At 34.2% G+C, this 23,631-nt stretch overlaps 1 protein-coding gene and 2 pseudogenes across 1 annotated transcript; 2 read left to right on the top strand and 1 right to left on the bottom strand.

Moving 5' to 3' along the window:
- The first annotated feature begins 992 nt into the window (after positions 1 to 992).
- On the top strand, positions 993 to 4,065 carry LOC122725041 (annotated as a pseudogene).
- Positions 4,066 to 9,977: 5,912 nt separating this feature from the next.
- LOC110608363 (uncharacterized protein At5g39865) lies at positions 9,978 to 10,743 on the top strand. Its single transcript, XM_021747584.2, has one exon. The coding sequence runs from the start codon at positions 9,982 to 9,984 to the stop codon at positions 10,741 to 10,743; it is 762 nt and encodes a 253-aa protein (XP_021603276.1). The 5' UTR covers positions 9,978 to 9,981.
- A 477-nt stretch (positions 10,744 to 11,220) lies between these two features.
- Positions 11,221 to 12,401, bottom strand: LOC122725171 (annotated as a pseudogene).
- Between the last annotated feature and the right edge of the window lie 11,230 nt (positions 12,402 to 23,631).

Raw genomic sequence — 23,631 nt, 5'->3', positions numbered from 1 at the left:
TTTTTACCACAGATGTTTATAAACTTAGCAGCAAGTGTTTGATGATTTATGAATTATTTGTGAAACTTGTAAATCTTTACTTGTTGATTTTTGTTTATTATTTTTCTAACAAGTCCCTGTGATACTATTTCTCCTTTTTTTTCTCTTTTTCTTTGTTTTTTGCAAACATAAGCGATTTCTAATTTCTATTACATAAAAGGAAAATGCAGTATTTCAGTCATACACCATACCTATTGAAGAATATTCAACATAAAAAAAACAAATCATGGATAGCTACTATAATATGCTTTAGAAAATATCATTGAGAAAATTATTAACTTAAATACATATTAGTCAAATTTATAAAAAAAATTAATTTAAAATTAAATTTAACATGCTTTATTATAAAAATTTGAATAAGTAAATAATTTTAATTTTTTTTTTTAGAATGGGGATTAGAAATTGAGAGACTAGAATATGAGAGTTCTATCAAATTTACTTAAATGCACTTACCATATTAAATCTGTGAGTCCAATTTTAAATTCTTTATATATATATATATATATATATATATACATTAACATATCTTAAACGATCATTGTTTTTTCTTATTCCGATCCTTGACGGGATGAGCCGCTTTACTTTTGTTGACTCTTAAATTATTAGGGACAACTATATTTTCTTATTTATCGATAGTTAATTGAAGCAGATCGTTTCTTATGGAGAAGGAAAAATAAGAAGTTAGGTTTAAAAAAGAGGAAAAGGCGAGAGTACCGAGTTACAAAAGGAGTACAGAGGAAAACTTACATTATTATATATAATATAAAAACATGTAGAAACATATAAAAAAATTATTATATGAATTGTTAATCTGAAAAAAAAAGTCGTTAATTAATAAAAATATTCTGTGGTAGCTCGTTAAAATTTTAATTAAAAAATAATAACGCTAGGAGAGAATATTTTTATTTATAATATTTTTAATTTGAAAAATATTTTAAATATTCATAAAGATTATGATGTTTATTTTCTTCTCTTTTTGCTCCTGGAAATTCATCAGATTTAGAGTTCTTCTTCTCTTTTTGCTCTACCGGAACTTTATTTTGTGCTGGTCGCTCAACGACGAAGGTATATAGCTACATATGGTTTTCTGTTTGTTTCTTGGGAAAGTGGAGAAGAATGGTTGGTGAAATTTGGTGGTCTGTTTGCAGGTTTAGCGTTATTGAAGTTTAGAGAAAGAATAGTGAGTGATCCGTACGACGAGTTGAAGAATTGGAAGGATGAGGATGGAGTTGTTAATCCGTGTTATTGGTTTGGAGTTGAGTGCTCTGATGGCAAAGTTGTCGAATTGTATGTATCTTTTCTCTCTGCTGAAAAATTTTGGCCTTTTGTTTTCGTTTTCTTTTCTGTTCTGATACTGGAAAATTTAAGGGAAAAGTTTTGAGGCTCGAGATGCATTTTTTTGATAAAATTTGTAATTTCTGAAGCTAATCATGCGAGTCAGCGATGAAAAATACATAACCTTTTGGTTTTGGATGGCAAGTTTAAAGTGTGTTCTAGCTATTACTTTGCAGTTTTGAGAAGTCATCCGTTGGTTTCCAGTTTACTTTTTTGGATGACTCTATCAGATCAAAGTAACTCTATTACTATAATTTATGCTGCTTGATCTATGGATTACATGTTCTGTTGATTGCCCTTTTGGCTGCAGTCTGCAGCATTGTGAGAACATTTTTCAAAACTATATCACATCAGGTGCTGCTGTGCCTGGGAACCTTTTGGGTTCCCTGGTGATATGTAAACTTTGCAACTTGAATCAGAATCCTTAACTCGTGCTTTGGTTTCCAAGTTCGGTTTATTTTGATTAGAACTTAATGGAATCAGCTCAGATTGAGTAAAACTTGAAAAGAAAATCAGTGTTACTCTCTTTGTAGTTAATGGTTATTTTAAACGTGATACTACTTGCTGATAAGCTCTCTATTTTATTCTAAAGAAAAATATGTAATATTCAGGAACTTGAAAGATCTTTATCTTGGAGGAACACTAGCACCTGACCTCAGAAACCTTGTTCGCATAAAGTCTATGTAAGTATCAACTAGGCAACATAAATTTACCTTCTGTCCTTTGATTCAGAATTTTTTTGCCTTTGGTCATATGGCTTAATGTTCTGCTGCAGCATTTTGCACAACAATTCTTTTACTGGCATCATTCCTGAAGGGATTGGAGAGTTGAAGGAGTTGGAGGTGCTAGATTTTGGAAATAATAACTTCAGTGGGCCACTCCCTCCCGTCCTTGACAGTAGTCTCTCTTTGACAATCCTGTAAGTTGATAATGTTGAACAATTTTTTTCCTCCATTGAGATTATCTTTTGCTTCCATTAGTATATGAACTCCATTTTTTTTGTGCATATGTTTTAGTCTCCTGGACAACAACAGGCTTCTCAGCAATTTATCACCTGAAATTCATCGACTAGAAACACATTCTGAATTTCAAGTAGATGAAAACCAACTAGCTAGTGCAGCTAAAGGACCATCTTACAATGAAAGATCTGCCTTACGGTATGTCAGTTGAATATTCTCGTATGGGTCAAGATAAGACATTTTTCTGGTAGTCTACTGTAAATCTGAGACAATTTTAGTGGCACTAACATTGTTTTAGGTTCTTGGGCACCTTTTGGTGAACCATCTGATGGAATTTCTCCTTTATGGGGGACGTTGAGAAAAGGAATGGCCCCTCTGTGACAAACAATTCATTGTTTTCATGAAATGAAACTGTCTTGCATTCCCCCCCTCCCTTCCCTTCCCCTTCTCTGTATTTGTGTTATTTCTTTGTTGTTCCATGCTGTTACATACTTACATTATGCCTTTGTCCCCCATATTTTTTACAGGAATGCTGTGCAAACTGAAAATGCAATTAACAAGCGACAGCTGCAAGTGGCCAATGCCCCTCGAGTGAATGAATCACCATATTTAAGAAGTCGTTTCTCTGTTCCAGAAGCACCTTCTGAATCTGGAAAGGCTCCACCTAGATCTGTAGCCCCACCATTTTCGCTTTTGCCTTCTCCCCCTGTAAATAACTCCATTCAATCTCCTCCACCGGAACCAAATCCGGCACCCTCTTCTCCCCCTGCAGTTGTTTCTCTTCCAACTCCACTGGAACCAAATCCCCCTTCTGCTTCACCTAATGGTTCTGCTTCAAATCCTCTTCTAGTTCCAACTCCTCCATCCTCTAATAATCCTAGAAAACCTTCCTCATCAAAAAAACATGTTTCTATAATTGCTGGTGCCATAGGGGGTGCTCTACTTGCCATGTCCATTGTCATCTTCTATGTGTATAAAATTAACAAGGCTACTGTCAAACCTTGGGCCACAGGATTGAGTGGGCAACTTCAGAAAGCATTTGTAACTGGTAATTCTTCTTCCCAAGTGGAAAAGTTATATTTTGTACCAGGGTGTGAGGTTTCAAACTTCAAACCATTTTACATGTGCATCTAGAGTGTAAGCTGCTCCACATCTTTCTTCCATATGGTGTGTCCGTGTTCAACCCTTTTTGGCTATCTACTTGCATGACTCAAGATTTGCATTTCAGGTGTATCGAAGCTTAAAAAAGATCTGAGCTTGAAGCAGGCTGTGAAGATTTCAGTAGTGTAAGTGGTTCTTCACCAATTGGTACACTGTACAAGGGAACATTGTCCAGTGGCATTGAAATAGCCGTGGCCTCAGTTGCAGTAACATCTTCCAAGGATTGGCCTAAGCATTTGGAAGTTCAATTTAGGAAGAAGGTACTTTATGAGCTAATCACATTGAACTATAAGGACTTATGATGCAACCTCGTTTTCTAATTCCTTCAGATATTTTCTTTCAGATTGAGACATTATCAAAAGTGAATCACAAGAATTTTATCAACCTTTTTGGATATTGTGAGGAGGAGGATATTTTACTTCATTTCTCTTCTCTTCAATTCCTACCGGTAAATGTGAACAAACTTGCATGGTTTCATTGCTTTATGGCGTTTTGAATTCTAACAAGCTTGAACTCTTCAAAATTTGGCTCGACTCGATTCGTTTACACCCCTACTTATTTATTATTTTATAAATTTACAACAGTTGAATTTTCATAAAATGTTGAACTTATGTTTATTGACTTGTTTATTTTGTTTGAAATAAGTTTAACCTTTTCCTTTCACTTCATGTTTCAAATCAAGAAATTTGTAAAAATTTAACTTAATTTATTTTTTTACCAATTTTTAAATTGAAAATGAAAAATTAATTCTTTTTAATTTAATAAATAATTTTAAGTAAAACTATAATTCATATATGATTTATTTCAAGTGACACATCAAAAAATAATTTTAAATGCTATTGAAAATTAGTTTGGAAATATTTATTTGTTTGGAAATTTTACGATTAAAAAAAATAATGATTATGTTTTTTTAACAATTTCTATTCGACGTATTGAAAGTAATGCTCAAACGACAATCTACTTTTTACTATCTAGGTTCGGCCCGGTGGAAATTGCCCATTGAAATTGACCCGGCCCAAATAAATTAAATGAGCTTTCAGTAATTGCCCAACCGAATCCGATGATCCATGCTTGTGACCCATGAGCATGTAGTTATTAGTTAACAAGATTTTTTTTGGCAGTATTAGATTAGTAAATTTAAATTTATCGTATACCAAAATTATAAGTGAATTGCATGTTTATTAATTAATGTACTAAAAGAGTGAGATGAATAAATTATATTAAATTCAATTAATCTAAATGATTACTGCTGGTCACTGGCATAGAATCATAATTGAGCCCTTAGATTCAAAATTCATCAAAGTTAACTATGTAAGATAATACATTAGTGTTCAACTCCTTCTCCAATCGAGTAGGCCAGACCGACTGAAGTCAGAGTTTCCAATCTCGGGCAATGAGTATAATGTTTCCATGTTTGTTTACAATGAACAGATTTTGAATCCCTATGTACCAATGGCGCTTAGGCTCTCTGGCATTCTAATATCCTTTTTTACAATCTATTTTGTAATCGATTTCTGATTGGAGATCACTGACTAGAATGTTTTCTTTTCTCTTCTCAGGTGAAATTGTTATCGTTTATGAACGGAAAGTGAAACTCCTCTATGGTGATGTTCAGTCCCTTTTATCTCACATTTGTTGAAGTTAAATTGCAATTTTCAGTATCATCTAGGTTAACAGTCTCAACTTTTCCGTTAAGCTAACCATTGTTGTTCTCTCAGCTAATGCCAAGAACATCAAATTGTTTGAACGTGTTGATTTGTGTATTATCTATGATAGCTTTGAGGAGACACAACCAAACTTCACTTCTGGAGATCATATGAAGATCCAACCTACTCTCATACCCTCCTAACTCTGACAGAATGAAACTCCATGTCAGTAACATGATATGTGCGCATTTCAAGATGTTTTTTTTTTGTTTCTTTCTCTTTTATCTTCATGATATTCTAAACAATCTTTTACATTTTTTTCCTTTTTCCAACAGGGTTATGCAATTAGCTTTCCAACAGGCAACCTTGAGCTTAAAATCTTGAGTTGACCAGAGAGGAAGGGAAGAGAACCATGAGTTGAGAGAATCGGGGTTAGTCAAATCGGATGAATTGGGAGGAAACGGTCGAAGGGAGAACGAGGCAAAGAGGATGGGAGATGGGTTTGTGGTCTGAGTATGATTTGAAAGATGGTAGAGGATGAAGGAGGGATAAGCCCAGTTGGTGGATTAACAAGGAACTTGTGCGGCGATGAAGTTTGGACCTTGAATGCTATTGGGGTAGTGGCGGAAAGAGACCTGAGGCGGACGTTGGCTCGGCATTTGGAATTGAGCATAAAGTCTAGACGAACCTCTGAGTCTGATACTACGATAAGCGGCCTCTCCATTAATGGAGATAGAGAAGTCACAAATGGGGAAATGGCCTTTATGTTGTGATGATTGATAAAGAGGAAAGACATTCCCCGAAATTAAGCAATTAAAAATATTACCATGCACTGCATTGCCATTTTTTTTTCCAATTGACTCCATTTTTTTTTAAATATTAATATTAAAAATCCATAAATAATTAATTATCATAACTTCAAATTTTTCCAAGAAAACTTGATTATATATATAATTACTTTCCTTCATATTAAATCTTAATTTAGAATAAATATTTCATCTCTGAATATTTCGAAACTAAAGAAATTAAAAATATTACCATTTACTGGATTGCCATTATTTCCCGATTGCCTCTATCTTTTTTTGCAAATATTAATATTAAAAACCCATAAATAATTAATTACCATAACTTCAAATCTTTTCAAGTAAACTAGACTATATATATAATTACTTTCCTTCATATTAAATCTTAATTTAGAATAAATATTCCATCTCAGAACATCCTGAAACCAAGAAATTAAAAATATTACCATGTGCTGCATTGCCATTTTTTTCCGATTGGCTCCATCTTTTTTTGCAAATATTAATATTAAAAACCATAAATAATTAATTACCATAACTTCAAATCTTTCCAAGTAAACTTGACTATATATATAATTACTTTCTTTCTTACTAAATCCTAATTTATAATAAATATTTCATCTCTGAACATCCCCGAAACCAAGGAATTAAAAATATTACCATGTGCTGCATTGCTATTTTTTCCCAATTGGCTCCATCGTTTTTACAAATATTAATATTAAAAACCCATAAATAATTAATTACCATAACTTCAAATCTTTCCAAGCACACTTGACTATATATATAATTACTTTCCTTCATATTAAATCTTAATTTAGAATAAATATTTCATCTCTGAACATCCCGAAACCAAGAAATTAAAAATATTACCATGTGCTGCATTGCCATTTTTTCCCGATTGGCTCCATCGTTTTTGCAAATATTAATATTAAAAACCCATAAATAATTAATTACCATAACTTCAAATCTTTCCAAGCAAACTTGACTATATATATAATTACTTTCCTTCATATTAAATCTTAATTTAGAATAAATATTTCATCTCTGAACATCTTGAAACCAAGAAATTAAAAATATTACCATGTGCTGCATTGCCATTTTTTCCCGATTGGCTCCATCGTTTTTGCAAATATTAATATTAAAAACCCATAAATAATTAATTACCATAACTTCAAATCTTTCCAAGCAAACTTGACTATATATATAATTACTTTCCTTCATATTAAATCTTAATTTAGAATAAATATTTCATCTCTGAACATCCCGAAACCAAGAAATTAAAAATATTACCATGTGCTGCATTGCCATTTTTTTCCCGATTGGCTCCATCTTTTTTTGCAAATATTAATATTAAAAACCCATAAATAATTAATTACCATAACTTCAAATCTTTCCAAGCAAACTTGACTATATATATAATTACTTTCCTTCATATTAAATCTTAATTTAGAATAAATATTTCATCTCTGAACATCCCGAAACCAAGAAATTAAAAATATTACCATGTGCTGCATTGCCATTTTTTCCCGATTGGCTCCATCATTTTTGCAAATATTAATATTAAAAACCCATAAATAATTAATTACCATAACTTCAAATCTTTCCAAGCAAACTTGACTATATATATAATTATTTTCCTTCATATTAAATCTTAATTTAGAATAAATATTTCATCTCTGAACATTCCGAAACCAAGAAATTAAAAATATTACCATGTGCTGCATTGCCATTTTTTCCCGATTGACTCCATCTTTTTTTGCAAATATTAATATTAAAAACCCATAAATAATTAATTACCATAACTTCAAACCTTTCCCAGTAAACTTGACTATATATATAATTTCTTTCTTTCTTACTAAATCCTAATTTAGAATAATTATTTCATCTGTAAACATCCCCGAAACCAAGGAATTAAAAATATTATCATGTGCTGCATTGCTATTTTTTCCAAATTGGCTCCATCGTTGACTCGCGGTTGTCGAAGCCGGTCAAAAATAACCTTCCTGGTTATCAACAATTTTACAACTGCAGATAGTGGTTAAAGGATCGAATCCACAGAGAATTGATTACCTATTTATTTTTCTCAACAAGACCAATAAAATGAACTGAAACAATAATAAATTAAAAATGAGATAAAAGACTGAAAGTGGGATCAAATGAGATAAACTGGAAGCAGAATAAAAATAAATTGCAATAAAAGTAAAATGGGGGGGTTTGAGATTGATTGTAGTAACTAATAATGAGAGTAATAATAGAAAGCAAATAGTTAAAATAAAAGAGGAAATCAATATGAGAAAAGCCTAGTTGAAGATATGGATCCACTTTGGTTGTTTGGGTTGATCATTGAAACTTAGATTATCTTGATTAGTTCAATAGATTAGTTATGGGGGTGGAAGACGCTTCTCACCACCATGTCTCTCCTTATGATTAAATTAATTAGGGAACGTCCTCTAATTAATTACTAATTAACAAATTGCCAAGGAACGTCTTTGGGCCATAGGCATCAAAACAATTGTCAATTGCATAAAGAAATAGAGAGATCCAATCCTAGCTACCCAAACGTATGGAGATAATGCTAGATCATGCAATTTTCTTGGGTTTTATCCCAAGTGTTCTAAGGTCAGAATATTTCCAGCAATTACGGACTAAAAATAATCCCAACTAACAATCAATTAACTTTGCAATTAAAATCAAGTGGCCAATTTGATCAAAACAACAAAGTAATCATATAATTAAAGCATCAATTGCATAAATATTGAACAAAACCAAAGACAATAATTTATGTTCAGATCTCACAACCCATTAAACAACCTTAGTTTCAACCAATCCTCAACTAGAATTAAAGATTTCAGCCTCTCATGGCTGAAACAAAACTAAAAATAAAATAAAAGAAGAAAGGTAGAAGAAGAGATGTGAATTTCGTAGGTGTCTCCCAAGGAGGGTTTAAGGACCATGTAGAGGCTCCTTATGTGGCTTTTTATAGTTGAAAAGTGTTGCCCTAGGTCATACTTACTGCCCAAGAGGTATTTTCTACCCAAGTTATGTCTGAAAAGGAAAGAATCGCGTTTTTCGGCTTCAGAAGGAAGGCTGCGCGCGAATGCTTTGCGGAAAGAAGTTGGTGCTCGCGGTTTGGTCTCAGAAAGGGAAAGAGGCGCAGATTGTGCTTCCTAAATAAGTTTAGATGCTGACCTTACTTCCTAATTAGTGTAGAGGCTGCCCAAGATGCTGCCCATGTGCAACTTGCTGCCCAAGTTGTTGCAGAAAAGGAAGGTGGCGCGCAGATGGCTCTCAGAAGAGGAAAGCGTGCATATTGTTTCTGAATAGGAAGGATGCACGAATTTTGATCTTCAAAGGGGAAGATATGCTTGTCCATACATTTCTTTTTAGGTGGAGCCTCTTTTGAAATTTGAATATTGAATGCAGAAGAGGAAGAGTATCTCTTTGAGATCTTGCTGCCTAAATAAGAAGATATAACTACAGCAGTGTGTGCACATTTTTGAACAAGGAAAGAAAGATCTGCGATTTGAATTTCAAATAATCTTCTGAGTGAGTTTTCCTTGTTTGCTTTTGCTTCTGCACTTTCCTCATTTGAAAACCTTCCTTTTCTGAAAACTTTCCTTATTTGGCACTTTTTGGCAGTTTTAAGAGCATTTTCTCCAGATTGTCTCTTTACACCTAATATCTGCAAAACATAATTAAACCCACAAAATTAAGCAGAAAAGATGTAAATAAACATCAAGAACATAATGATAAAATGGACTAAAATATGCTCTATCAATCGTTTTTGCAAATATTAACATTAAAAACCCATAAATAATTAATTACCATAACTTCAAATCTTTCCAAGCAAACTTGACTATATATATAATTACTTTCCTTCTTACTAAATCCAAATTTAGAATAAATATTAAGAATATCTAATATTTTTAAAGACCTCCGAAGATTTTTGATCAGACACTCCATTGTTACAGTTATAGAATCCTTTTCTTTCATAGCATCAAAGGCCTAGTCCAGTCCTACTTTATAATCCTAACTAGTATCATGTCTCTTCCATTCTCTCTCTCTCTCTCTCTAATGTGGCTAGAGTGGCTGAGATCACCAAGTAGGGCTCACACCTCCCCAAGACAGCCGCAGGAGCCACCTTCACCAAGGTACTTCTCCTGCTCATCTTTCAAAGATATCAATGCCATTCTCTTAGAAGAACAAAATGGATCTAAATCCCAACCCCAAACCCCCAGAAGACCCTCCATTTTCCACCGCGCCTCCCCACTCCATGGCCACCACGGCAACCACTCTAAAACATTCATAATTTCACCACCTCCTAACCAGGATGACCACGAGATCATCCTCTACTTTACCAGCCTCGGCATTGTCCGCAAAACATTCGAAGATTGCAGAACCGTCAGATCAATCCTCCGTGGATTTCGCATCCCAATTGACGAGCGAGATTTGTCCATGGATGCCGGGTATCTCGACGAGATACAGATGATCACATGTTCTAAAAAGGTTAGGTTACCTGCAGTTTTCTTAGGTGGAAAGTATGTTGGTGGGGCCGAGGAGATCAAGGAGATGAATGAGAGTGGTGAGTTGAGTAAGCTGATTGGTAGGTTACCCTTTGTAGGAAACAATAGTTTCTGTGATGTTTGTGGAGAGCTGAGACATGTTCTTTGCGCACAGTGCAATGGCAGCCATAAGATCTACTCTGAGAAGCATGGGTTTACGACCTGCACATCGTGCAATGTAAACGGTCTGGTTAAGTGCGGCCTATGTTATCCCGTGAACCGGCGGCGAATGTCAACTTAGCCCTCTATCCACAATAGAAAATATAGAAATAAAATAATATTAGAATGGAAGTAGTAGCTGTTTTTTCTTTTGCTTATTTTCTATTTTAGAAAAAAATAGAATACAGGAAAGTGGGGACCTTCCTATTTGGGTTCTTATATTTGATGGGATTTGTTTGATTAGATGTTTATAGACTTTTTTTTTTGGCACAGATGTTTATATACTTAGCAGTAAGTGTTTGATGGTTTATGAATTATTTGTGAAACTTGTAAATCTTTACTTGTTGATTTTTATTTATTATTTATTATTTTTCTAACAAGTCCCTTTGATACTATTTATGGCATGTTAATTGAATTTGTGGGCCACTGTTAAAAATAAAAGTTAGGTTTATTTAGGAAATCATGTTAATCTTGACAATTTTAGTTGTATAATTACTTTTGAATATCATAGAAACTCAACACGCCTTCCAGCACACTATTTCATTTTTTATTCTGTACCAAAACCCAGTGTCTCCATCATCAGAAATTGGAATAATCAAGTCAATAAAGAAAGGTTCTTAAAAAAGAAAGGTTCTTAATAATGTAGTCTGAATTATTTCAAGCTGGATTCTCTAGTTTGTGACTATCCTTACATGTCCCTTGTCCCGAGAAACATCAAAAGCTGAACGGCCATGACTATCTGCGATTGTGGGTCAGAACCCATCTCAATTAGCATCTCTACCATCTTATGGTCACCATTTGCCGCTGCTCTATACAGTGCAGTCCTGCCATCTTTGCTCTTAGCATCCTTATCTGCACCGGATTCCACCAACACCCTAGCGCACTTGATATTCCCTCTACCTGCCGCCAAATGCAACGGTGTCCTTCCTTCTTTATCTCTCAAATCCAATGGCCCAAAACTATCCAATGAATCCAAAACTTCGTCCGTCCGATCAAATGCTATTGCCACGTGCAGCTCGCTCCAGCCTTTGGATTGCCACTTTGCGTCCATTTGATGAAAGCCCACATCATCCGCTTTCGCCCGTGCGTCAATCTTCAACCCAGCTTCAAGCAGTAAGTTCACCATACCCTCAGGGTCAGCCAACTCAGTAGCAACTCGAAGGAGCGACTCAGCCTCTCTCGGTGACAACTCAGAAAGTATCGACCTTTGCCTCTTTATTATATTCTTCACAGAGTTAACATCCCCACTGCTGACAGCGTGCCGGAGAAGAAATGGACCGACGAAGGCAACCTTGAGCTTAAAATCTTGAGTTGACCAGAGAGGAAGGGAAGAGAACCATGAGTTGAGAGAATCGGGGTTAGTCAAATCGGATGAATTTGGAGGAAACGGTCGGAGGGAGAACGAGGGAAAGAGGATGGGAGATGGGTTTGTGGTCTGAGTATGATTTGAAAGATGGTAGAGGATGAAGGAGGGATAAGCCCAGTTGGTGGATTAACCAGGAACTTGTGCGGCGATGAAGTTTGGACCTTGAATGCTATTGGGGTAGTGGCGGAGAGAGACCTGAGGCGGACGTTGGCTCGGCATTTGGAATTGAGCATAAAGTCTAGACGAACCTCTGAGTCTGATACTTCGATGAGCGGCCTCTCCATTAATGGAGATAGAGAAGTCAGAAATGGGGAAATGGCCTGTATGTTGTGATGATTAATGAAGAGGAAAGATATTAGTGTTTGAGACGATGCATGCACGTGATTCTGTGGGACTCATGCATGGGTGGCCAATTTGGGTTTGTCCCTAATGTATTAAGAATTAAAGTATAATTACATAATAATTAATTTTTTTATAAGTTAAAAAAATATATTCCCTAACTATTTTTATTTTTTTAATACAATTGATAGCTAAATATCTTATGAAACGATATAAATTAGAGATTTGAATAAATAAAATATTTTTGAATATTTAATTTGATGAAATTTTATTACAATGAATTTGAATAAAATATATAATTAGATTTAAAATAGTTTTGATTTAAATTCATGGTAGACTTGCTTGGATTTGGATTTTTCATATTGAATAATCATTATCTAAATTTATTTATATAAATAATTAATTTAATTAAAATATATATTTTATAATAATATTTATAAATTTTTATATGTTTTCATTTAAAATTATATTATAAATATTTTATGAAATATTAAGTTTTAAAATTAAAATTATTAATTAAAAAATTTTATTTATAAATTATTAATTAAAATTATATAAATATAGTATTAGTTTGAGTCATAATAATTTATTTTAGAATGAATTTAAATAATTTAATATAAATTTTCATCGTATTTGAACGAGTTCAATTATTAAAAATATTAACCGATTTTGCATAGGGTGGTTTTTCGTGAATGTTCTTTCATTATTATTTTAGAGAGATGAACAATGAAATTCATTTTATATCATTTGTTAAATCACATCATTGTTTATACTTTAAAAATAAATAATTAAATTAAATATAAAATAGTTATATTACACATTTTATTGATGTTTGTAAATGTTTCTCTCATAAATTTAGTTTTAAATATATTTATTAAAAACCATTTTAGTTTTAAAAGTTGACTCATCAAAATCCGGTTTGGATAGATTAGTGGTGCACAAGTTGAATCAAAATGGAAAAATTAAAAGGATAAATTTTTAAGTGAATTAGATTTATTATGAAGTTAATAGATATTAAAGGCACTCCAAGGCTTAGCTTGGTGGAAAATGCATCCTAATAGACTTGAGAGGTCTAAGGTTCTACTCCCCCAACTCCTATTTCAAAAAAAAAAAAAAAAGATATTAAAGTGAATTTTATTTATTATTTTATAATATAATTTATTATTTATAATTTTAAAAATTTATTAATCTATAATAAATTGGATCCAAATATATACTTCCCATCAAATGTAGTTAAAAATAACTCAATTTATTGATTTATTAGTTTATAAAAAACATTTTCGTCAATTTTATAGTAAACAATATTTTATTAATAATAATATTAGTCAATATACTAATATGTAGAATGTTTTCAGGTGAGCATTTATTAAATTTTAAAAATTAAACTCTATCTTATTTTATTTTGTCAATTTTATAACAAACAACATTAAAAAAAGTACGAGATAAATTTAAATATTGTATCATAAAAAGCTACTACTCAATTTAAATAAATAATGTAATACATGGTGGTCAATTTAAGGTCAACGTGAAAGATGAAATTAGAGATTTACGCCCATATTCTAAAATTCTTAAATATTGATTTCAATTCAACGATTTCATGCAAAAAAAAGTGACATACATCAAATTTTAATTTGATTTAAAGAAAAATAAAACAACTTAATTAAATTGTCACACCCAATCCCCAAACTGTAGAGACTGATATGACCCGAAAAACTGACAGAACTTCCCCTGATATTTATACATATAAAAACATGTAACCTGCTATAATTCCAAATTATAAAACATATAAGAGAAAAACTGATAGTTGGACCTGTCAATCCCTCATATATTTACAATAAACAAAATACATTCTTCACTGGGCTGTACAATCTATACATGATATATCAAAAGTACAAAAAAGAAACGACAAAAGGCCTAGGATTGGTCCGACCTCCTCTAAACTCTGAGTGGACGATGTGGAAGGAATGACAAACTAGGAAATGAGGACTGCTGAGCGGATCACCCAAAAGGAACTGAAAGATTAAAAGAAATATAAGGGGTGAGTACAAACTACTCAGTGAGCGGATAAATAAATAACAAAGGGGAAAAGATAAGTTTAGGTACTTAATAGTACCAAATATTTAGCTAAAATAAGTCAGCTGAATAAATATAATTTAATTCCATCAATTTAACATAAACTGTGAAAAATACAATCCGCATACACTCATAATATGTTCCCTGCAGATAATGCTGGCATCTCAGGTGTAATAACATAATAACAGCCTGAGAGCAATGCTGGCATCTTAGGCTCTATAATGACAAGTTTGGCCCAAGAGCAAATAAAATACTGGTCATACACATGTGCAGAGCTACCCCCAAAGGGTGACCACCTGACATACGCCCCAAAGGCTATCTGTATATCAAGCGCTGTCCCAAAGACAGTATAAATATATATCATGCTGAAAATAAATCACCTGTCATTAAGGTGTTATCTGTTCGGTGCATATACAGAGTGTAATCGGCTATTTATTCAGCTGTGCTTTAAATTGAATTGTCATTGATTCAAGAAATATAAAGTAACTTTATCCTTTCCCATTTTAAATAAACAAAATAACCTATACACATATAAATACATTTAAGAAAAATATCAATGTTATATATTTATCCACTCACCAGAATACTTAGGACAAAAGACTTAGGTCGCAGGAGGACCCCTAGTATCTATCCTGGAAGCTGGATCCTCTCCTAGAATTAAAAAGAAAATAAAATAATATATCAAATAATAATAAAAAATGCTCTAGAACAATAATATAAAAATACGAAATTTTAAATACATTTATATATATATATATTTTAAAACAATTTCGGCAATATTTCGGCATAGTTAGTCCTCCCAAAAATACCCAAACTCAACAAAAATACTCAATAAGCTGTAAATATTATTTAAATCAACCTATAAAAATCATTAAGTCCAAAAATAAATATAAAACCCCATTGATTGGATCTAACTAAAACATAATCCATTTTTATCCTCAAATCACAAAAATCACTATTAAAAGGTAAAGAAAATAAATTATATCGTAAAATTGAATAAAAGCGATAAAACTCACCTACCCAAATTTTGGAGCCTCTGGCAGAAATTATTGAATTTTTAAGCAGAATATAGGTTTAATCAGGATCTAGCTGAAGGATCTTAGAAGTTTATGGGTTGATTGGGTTGAGGAGGAAGAGATTTAGATTTAAAAGAGGAATTTTTTTTTTTTTATCAAACCAGAGCAGAAGCTCTGTTTCGCAAGGGGGGGAAGAAACTGTGGTTTCGGGAATGTTTCGGGACATTCCCGAAACCACAGCTTAAAAGCTCTTTTCTTTTTCTTTTTTTTTTTATTTTTTTATTTTTTTATGGGCTAGGCTTGGGCCTGATAATTCTCTCCTCCTAAAAGAAATTTCGTCCTCGAAAGTTTACATACCTGGTGAAGGGAATAAATGTGGGAATTGAATTCGCATATTCTCTTCTTTTTCCCAGGTAGCTTCTTTAGCAGAATGATTACTCCATCGAACTTTAACCAGGGGTATTATCTTGCTCCTTAAAACCTTCTCTTCTCTGGCAATGATCTCTACTGGCTCTTCTTCATATGTTAAATCTTCTCTCAACTCGATAGGTTGTTTCTGGAGGATATGGGAAGGATCACTTATGTATCTTCTTAACATAGATACATGAAAGACATCATGAATCTGAGATAGCTCTGGAGGTAGTGCTAAACGATAAGCAACTGGTCCGATTCTCTCTAAAATCTCATACGGTCCTATGAATCGCGGACTCAATTTTCCACGTTTGCCAAAACGTACAACCCCTTTCCAAGGAGAGATCTTCAGAAATACCTTGTCGCCAACATTATATTCAATATCCCTTCTCTTCAAATCTGCATAACTCTTCTGTCTATCTTGTGCTGCTTTTAACCTACTTCTGATCATCTGAATTTTATCTGTAGTGTGTTGTACTAGTTCTGGACCTTCTAATTGTCTTTCCCCTACCTCATTCCAACACAATGGCGTTCTGCATCTTCTCCCATACAAAGCTTCGTAAGGAGCCATGCCGATACTCGAATGATAACTATTGTTATAAGAGAACTCCATTAAATGCACATACCTATCCCAACTTCCTTTAAACTCCATCACACAAGCTCTCAGCATATCCTCCAAGGTCTGAATCGTTCTTTCTGATTGACCATCAGTCTGAGGGTGAAAGGAAGTACTAAACTTCAACTTGGTGCCTAAAGCATTTTGCAAGCTAGGCCAAAAACGAGAAGTGAATCTTGGATCTCTATCTGAAACAATAGAAACTGGAGCACCATGAAGTCTTACAATCTCACTGACATAGATCTCTGCTAACTTGTCTAAAGAGTAATCCATCCTGACAGGCAAAAAGTGTGCTGACTTGGTTAACCTATCAACTATCACCCATACTGCATTATGTCCACGCGAAGTACGAGGTAGCCCAGAAACAAAATCCATAGTAATGTGTTCCCACTTCCATTCCGGAATAGGGAGCGGTTGCAGCTTTCCTGTTGGATGTTGATGTTCTGCTTTAATCTGTTGGCAAACTAAGCATGTGTACACAAAGTCAGCTATTTCTTTCTTCATACCTGGCCACCAATAATTTTCCTTAAGATCTCTATACATTTTTGTACTGCCTGGATGCATAGAGTAAGCAGAACAATGGGCTTCCTCCATAATTTCTCTCTTCAAGCTTTCCACTCTGGGTACACATAGTCTATCACCAAACATTAAAGTTCCATCCTCCCTTAGAGAAAAGTCGGTACGAGTGCCATCTCTTACTTCATTCTGGATCTTACTCAACTGCTCATCCTGATTTTGGGCTTCTCTGACTCTTTCTATCAAAACTGGTCGAACTTTGAGAGTTGCTAACAATGCTCCTGCATCATCCACTGCTAGTTCTACCCTTAAGGATCTGATCTCTAGTAACAAAGGAAGCCAAACTGTTTTGAGATAAGCCAAATTACTAAAGGACTTGCGACTAAGGGCATCAGCTACCACATTAGCTTTACCTGGATGATATTCAATGGTACAGTCGTAGTCCTTAAGTAACTCAATCCACCGTCTCTGCCTTAAATTCAACTCCTTCTGTGTGAGAAGATACTTCAAACTCTTGTGATCTGTAAAAATCTGACAAGTCACGCCATAAAGATAATGCCTCCATGTCTTTAATGCAAACACAACTGCAGCTAATTCCAGATCATGGGTGGGATAACTTAATTCATGTGGTCTAAGCTGTCTAGAAGCATAAGCTATCACCTTCCCATGTTGCATGAGTACACAGCCTAAACCCTTGTGAGAAGCATCACTATACACCACAAATCCATCTGTACCTGAGGGTAAGGTAAGAACTGGGGCTGATGTGAGACATGTTTTAAGCTTCTCGAAACTCTCTTGACATTCATCTGTCCATTCAAACTTTGCATTCTTCCGAAGGAGTTTAGTCAATGGTGCTGCAATGATGGAGAAATCCTGAACAAAACGACGATAATACCCTGCTAAGCCCAGAAAACTTCTAACCTCTGTAACATTAGTTGGAGGATCCCAATTGACTACTGCTTCAATCTTCTTAGGATCAACCAAAACTCCATCTGCTGAGATAACATGTCCCAAGAAAACCACCCGATCAAGCCAAAACTCACATTTGCTCAATTTAGCATATAGTTGTTTATCTCTCAAAATCTGCAATACTATCCGTAAATGCTTCTCATGCTCTTCCTTGCTACGGGAATATACTAAAATGTCATCAATAAACACAATAACAAAGCTATCCAAGTAGGGCTTGAACACCCTATTCATGAGATCCATAAAAGCAGCGGGTGCATTAGTTAACCCGAAAGGCATAACGAGGAACTCATAATGCCCATAACGAGTTCTGAAGGCTGTCTTAGGTATTTCAAACTCCTTGATCTTCAATTGGTGATACCCAGACCGCAAATCAATCTTAGAGAATACTTTAGCACCTTGAAGCTGATCAAAAAGATCATCAATGCGGGGTAAAGGGTACTTATTTCGCACTGTGACTCGATTCAATTGTCTGTAGTCAATACACAACCTTAAGGAACCATCCTTCTTCTTCACAAATAGCACAGGGGCTCCCTAAGGTGAAACACTGGGTCTTATGAAACCTTTATCAAGTAGCTCCTGCAATTGTGCTTTTAACTCCTTCAATTCTACTGGGGCCATTCTGTATGGTGCCATAGAAATAGGAGCTGTACCTGGATTTAAATCAATAGAGAATTCAATCTCTCTATCTGGAGGCAACCCAGGAAGCTCTTCAGGAAATACATCAGGAAACTTGCTTACTACTGGTATATCTTCCAATTTAGGTCCCTCTAGGTTACTGTCCACCACATAGGCTAAGTATGCTTGACAACCCTTCCGAAGCATCTTCCTAGTAGTCATGGCAGAAATCACATAAGAAGGAAGTAAACGCCTCTCCCCAAAGAAAGTGAACTTACACCCTTCTGGACTATTAAATACCACTGATTTCTCAAAGCAATCTATTGTGGCATGATGACGGGATAACCAGTCCATACCTAGGATGACATCCAGATCTTGTAGACACAAAGGAATTAGATCCACTAACAACTCATGGTCGCCCAACTTAACAACACAATCCCTATACACATATTCACATACAACAGAATCCCCAACTGGAGTACTCACAGCTAATCCACAGTCTAAAGGTTTTAATTCTCTATCAGCATGCTTAGAGAAGGATTGAGATACGAAAGAGTGGGTGGAACCAGGATCTATAAGAATGTGTGCATCTTTATCGAAAATAGTTAACATACCAGTCACCACCTCTGGAGATGCTCGTGCCTCCTGCTGTGTCATAGCAAAGACTTTGGCCTGAGTGCGAGGTCTACCAGGCTGCATCATTGGTCTAGGCTGAGAAGATGAAGTAGCTCCACTGGCTCTGCTTGTGCCAGGCCCAACTTGTGCTGTAGGTACACCCTGTGATGGTGTCACACCATACCTTAGATTCTGAGGCGCCACTGATCCTTGCTGAGAACCACTGTCTCTGGCTATCAGCAATGGACAATCTCTCTTAAAATGGCCCGAAGAACCACATTCAAAACAACCCCTATCGAACTTTCTGCACTCCCCAGCATGATGTTTACCGCAGGTGGCACATTGAGGAACATGTCTCTTCCTTTGTTCAAACCCAGAATCATATCCTTGACCTTGTCCACGTTTCTGTGCCCCAAAGGAACTACCCGCTGGTTGTGCTACTGAGCTCTGACTGGACTGGGGTCGAGCAACCTGTTGCTCTGTGTTAACAAAGGAACCTCTACCACTACCACTGTATCCAGCTTGCGACTGAAATGAACTGCTCCCTCTCTTAGTTGGTCTTTCTCTAAACCCCTGTGAGCCCTGCAAATGCTTTCTACTTATCTTCTGTTCATACTCTTTCTCTTCTTGCTTAACTTTTTCAACATTCAAAGCTGCTTCCACCAACTCTCTGAAGTTATTACCTCTGAACCAGGTTAGAGATGATCTGATATTAACATGTAGACCCTGTCTGAATCTGTCACATTTTGCTTCCTCAGAAGGCAATATATCTGAAACAAAGCAATAAAGATCTTCAAACTTGTCAACATACTCTCTTATTGAGAGGCTTCCCTGAAACAACCTGAAAAAGGCATCCTGTTTTCCTTTCCTGTAACTTTCTGACAAATATTCCTGACGAAATTCATGTATAAATTGATCCCAAGTCAGTCTGACTCCATGTCTACGACGAATGCCATCAAACCAAGCATCAGCCTTACCCTGAAGTAAACCATGTACATTTTCCACCTTCTCTGGATCAGTCAACTTCATTAATTCAAACACTTTTAGCATTTTCTTTAACCATTTATCTGCAATGTCAGCATCAGAGGAACCCTCAAAATCATAAGCTCCCAAACGTCTAGCATGATCCACTATCTCCCACGGATCTCTAGGTTTGGCTGTAACAGCTGCTGTAACTACTTGTGCCACAAAAGCACCCAAGTCTGCATTTATCTGGAAAGGATGGGCTGGTGCTACAGGTGGAACAAAAGGTGGAGCTGCAGGTGCAACAGGAGGTGCAACTGCAGGTGCCGAGGAAGGCGATGGTGTAGTCGGATATGCCCCTGATTCAACACCATGAGAGACAGATTCTCCATGTCCTTCTCGGCTCTCAGATAACTCATGATCTGCCACCCCTTCAAGAGGCGGAGGTGCAACCGTAGGATCCCTAGGAGGTCGACCAATATCAGCTAATCTAGCTGTACGAACACCACGGCCCCGACTTCTATTACCTACTCTGGGCGGCATTGTCCTACAAACGAAAAAGAAATACGAAAAGAATGATTAGAATATAATAAAAAAAAATACCAACTCGACGAATCTATAACCTAAGCTCTGATACCAAAAATTGTCACACCCAATCCCCAAACTGTAGAGACTGATATGACCCGAAAAACTGACAGAACTTCCCCTGATATTTATACATATAAAAACATGTAACCTGCTATAATTCCAAATTATAAAACATATAAGAGAAAAACTGATAGTTGGACCTGTCAATCCCTCATATATTTACAATAAACAAAATACATTCTTCACTGGGCTGTACAATCTATACATGATATATCAAAAGTACAAAAAAGAAACGACAAAAGGCCTAGGATTGGTCCGACCTCCTCTAAACTCTGAGTGGACGATGTGGAAGGAATGACAAACTAGGAAATGAGGACTGCTGAGCGGATCACCCAAAAGGAACTGAAAGATTAAAAGAAATATAAGGGGTGAGTACAAACTACTCAGTGAGCGGATAAATAAATAACAAAGGGGAAAAGATAAGTTTAGGTACTTAATAGTACCAAATATTTAGCTAAAATAAGTCAGCTGAATAAATATAATTTAATTCCATCAATTTAACATAAACTGTGAAAAATACAATCCGCATACACTCATAATATGTTCCCTGCAGATAATGCTGGCATCTCAGGTGTAATAACATAATAACAGCCTGAGAGCAATGCTGGCATCTTAGGCTCTATAATGACAAGTTTGGCCCAAGAGCAAATAAAATACTGGTCATACACATGTGCAGAGCTACCCCCAAAAGGTGACCACCTGACATACGCCCCAAAGGCTATCTGTATATCAAGCGCTGTCCCAAAGACAGTATAAATATATATCATGCTGAAAATAAATCACCTGTCATCAAGGTGTTATCTGTTCGGTGCATATACAGAGTGTAATCGGCTATTTATTCAGCTGTGCTTTAAATTGAATTGTCATTGATTCAAGAAATATAAAGTAACTTTATCCTTTCCCATTTTAAATAAACAAAATAACCTATACACATATAAATACATTTAAGAAAAATATCAATGTTATATATTTATCCACTCACCAGAATACTTAGGACAAAAGACTTAGGTCGCAGGAGGACCCCTAGTATCTATCCTGGAAGCTGGATCCTCTCCTAGAATTAAAAAGAAAATAAAATAATATATCAAATAATAAAAAAAAATGCTCTAGAACAATAATATAAAAATACGAAATTTTAAATACATTTATATATATATATTTTTTAAAACAATTTCGGCAGTATTTCGGCATAGTTAGTCCTCCCAAAAATACCCAAACTCAACAAAAATACTCAATAAGCTGTAAATATTATTTAAATCAACCTATAAAAATCATTAAGTCCAAAAATAAATATAAAACCCCATTGATTGGATCTAACTAAAACATAATCCATTTTTATCCTCAAATCACAAAAATCACTATTAAAAGGTAAAGAAAATAAATTATATCGTAAAATTGAATAAAAGGGATAAAACTCACCTACCCAAATTTTGGAGCCTCTGGCAGAAATTATTGAATTTTTAAGCAGAATATAGGTTTAATCAGGATCTAGCTGAAGGATCTTAGAAGTTTATGGGTTGATTGGGTTGAGGAGGAAGAGATTTAGATTTAAAAGAGGAATTTTTTTTTTTTTTATAAAACCAGAGCAGAAGCTCTGTTTCGCAAGGGGGGGAAGAAACTGTGGTTTCGGGAATGTTTCGGGACATTCCCGAAACCACAGCTTAAAAGCTCTTTTCTTTTTCTTTCTTTTTTTTTTTTTTTTATGGGCTGGGCTTGGGCCTGATATAAATTGATGTTGATTTTATTTTAATTTTGCTTCAAAACCTAACAGATTACTATTTAAATTCAAAATAAAAACCGAACCATGACTCAATTGGGAATGTAATTCCTTTTGTTTGCTCCCCATTTTCTAATTTTTAAATGTGAGTCCATACTGATAATTCTCATTTTTCAATAAAATTTTAGGTGTAGCCTCACTTATTAAGGACGGATGATTATTCATATAAGCATATGGATAAGATTTGATGATAAGAGTCTTTTTTCTGTAATATTAACCGTTTTATTAAACTATTAACTGATTATTCACCTTATTTAGTAGGGAATAGTAGTTATGTTAGTGATTAGTTGAATATAAAAGATAATTTTTTATAATTTATTTTTTTAATCACTAAATCAAAATATTAAGCATTAAGAAAAAATTATTACTTAATTTTTATAAAAAATTTTAATTTTAAAAAATATATTAAAATATTTTAAATATTTTAAAAAATTTATTAGTAAATGATTAGGTTAATTTTATTCATTAAATATTTTACTATTTAATTTTTATAATTTTAAAAATTTATTAATTAATATTTTAGATATTTAAAAAGTTTATTAATTAATTTTTTATATTCATAACATTTTAAATTCTTTTATAATATTTAACCTTAAAATTAATAAAAAATAATTATTATTTTTTAAAAAAATATTAAAAATATTTTAATATATTTTTTAACATTAAAAAATTAATTAGTTTTCTTATACCATATACACTAAAAAATATTTTTTTCCTTACTAAGATGGAAGTAGCGGGAAGAAACCATTGTGATCCTATGACATCTTTTATTCTAGAAATGATATTAAAATTTCAATAATGATTTCTGAGTTGTTCCTGCACATGCATTTGCTCATACATATGGCACAATTAAGTTCTATAGTCGTAAACAGAATTTATTGGAGTTCTCCACATTAGCTGAGAAAAATTATTTAGGGATTGGCAGATCTCAATGCACCCCTCTGGCTACTAGTGAATATCCCCGAAATCAAGAAATTAAAAATATTACATGTGCTGCATTACCATTTTTTCCTAATTTGCTCCATCTTTTTTGCAAATATTAATAT

Source organism: Manihot esculenta, chromosome 11, assembly GCF_001659605.2.
Source record: "Manihot esculenta cultivar AM560-2 chromosome 11, M.esculenta_v8, whole genome shotgun sequence".
NCBI classification, from domain to species: Eukaryota; Viridiplantae; Streptophyta; class Magnoliopsida; order Malpighiales; family Euphorbiaceae; genus Manihot; species Manihot esculenta.
The sequence above is the reverse complement of the archived record's forward strand: the minus strand, read 5'-3'. Positions and strand labels throughout refer to the sequence as shown.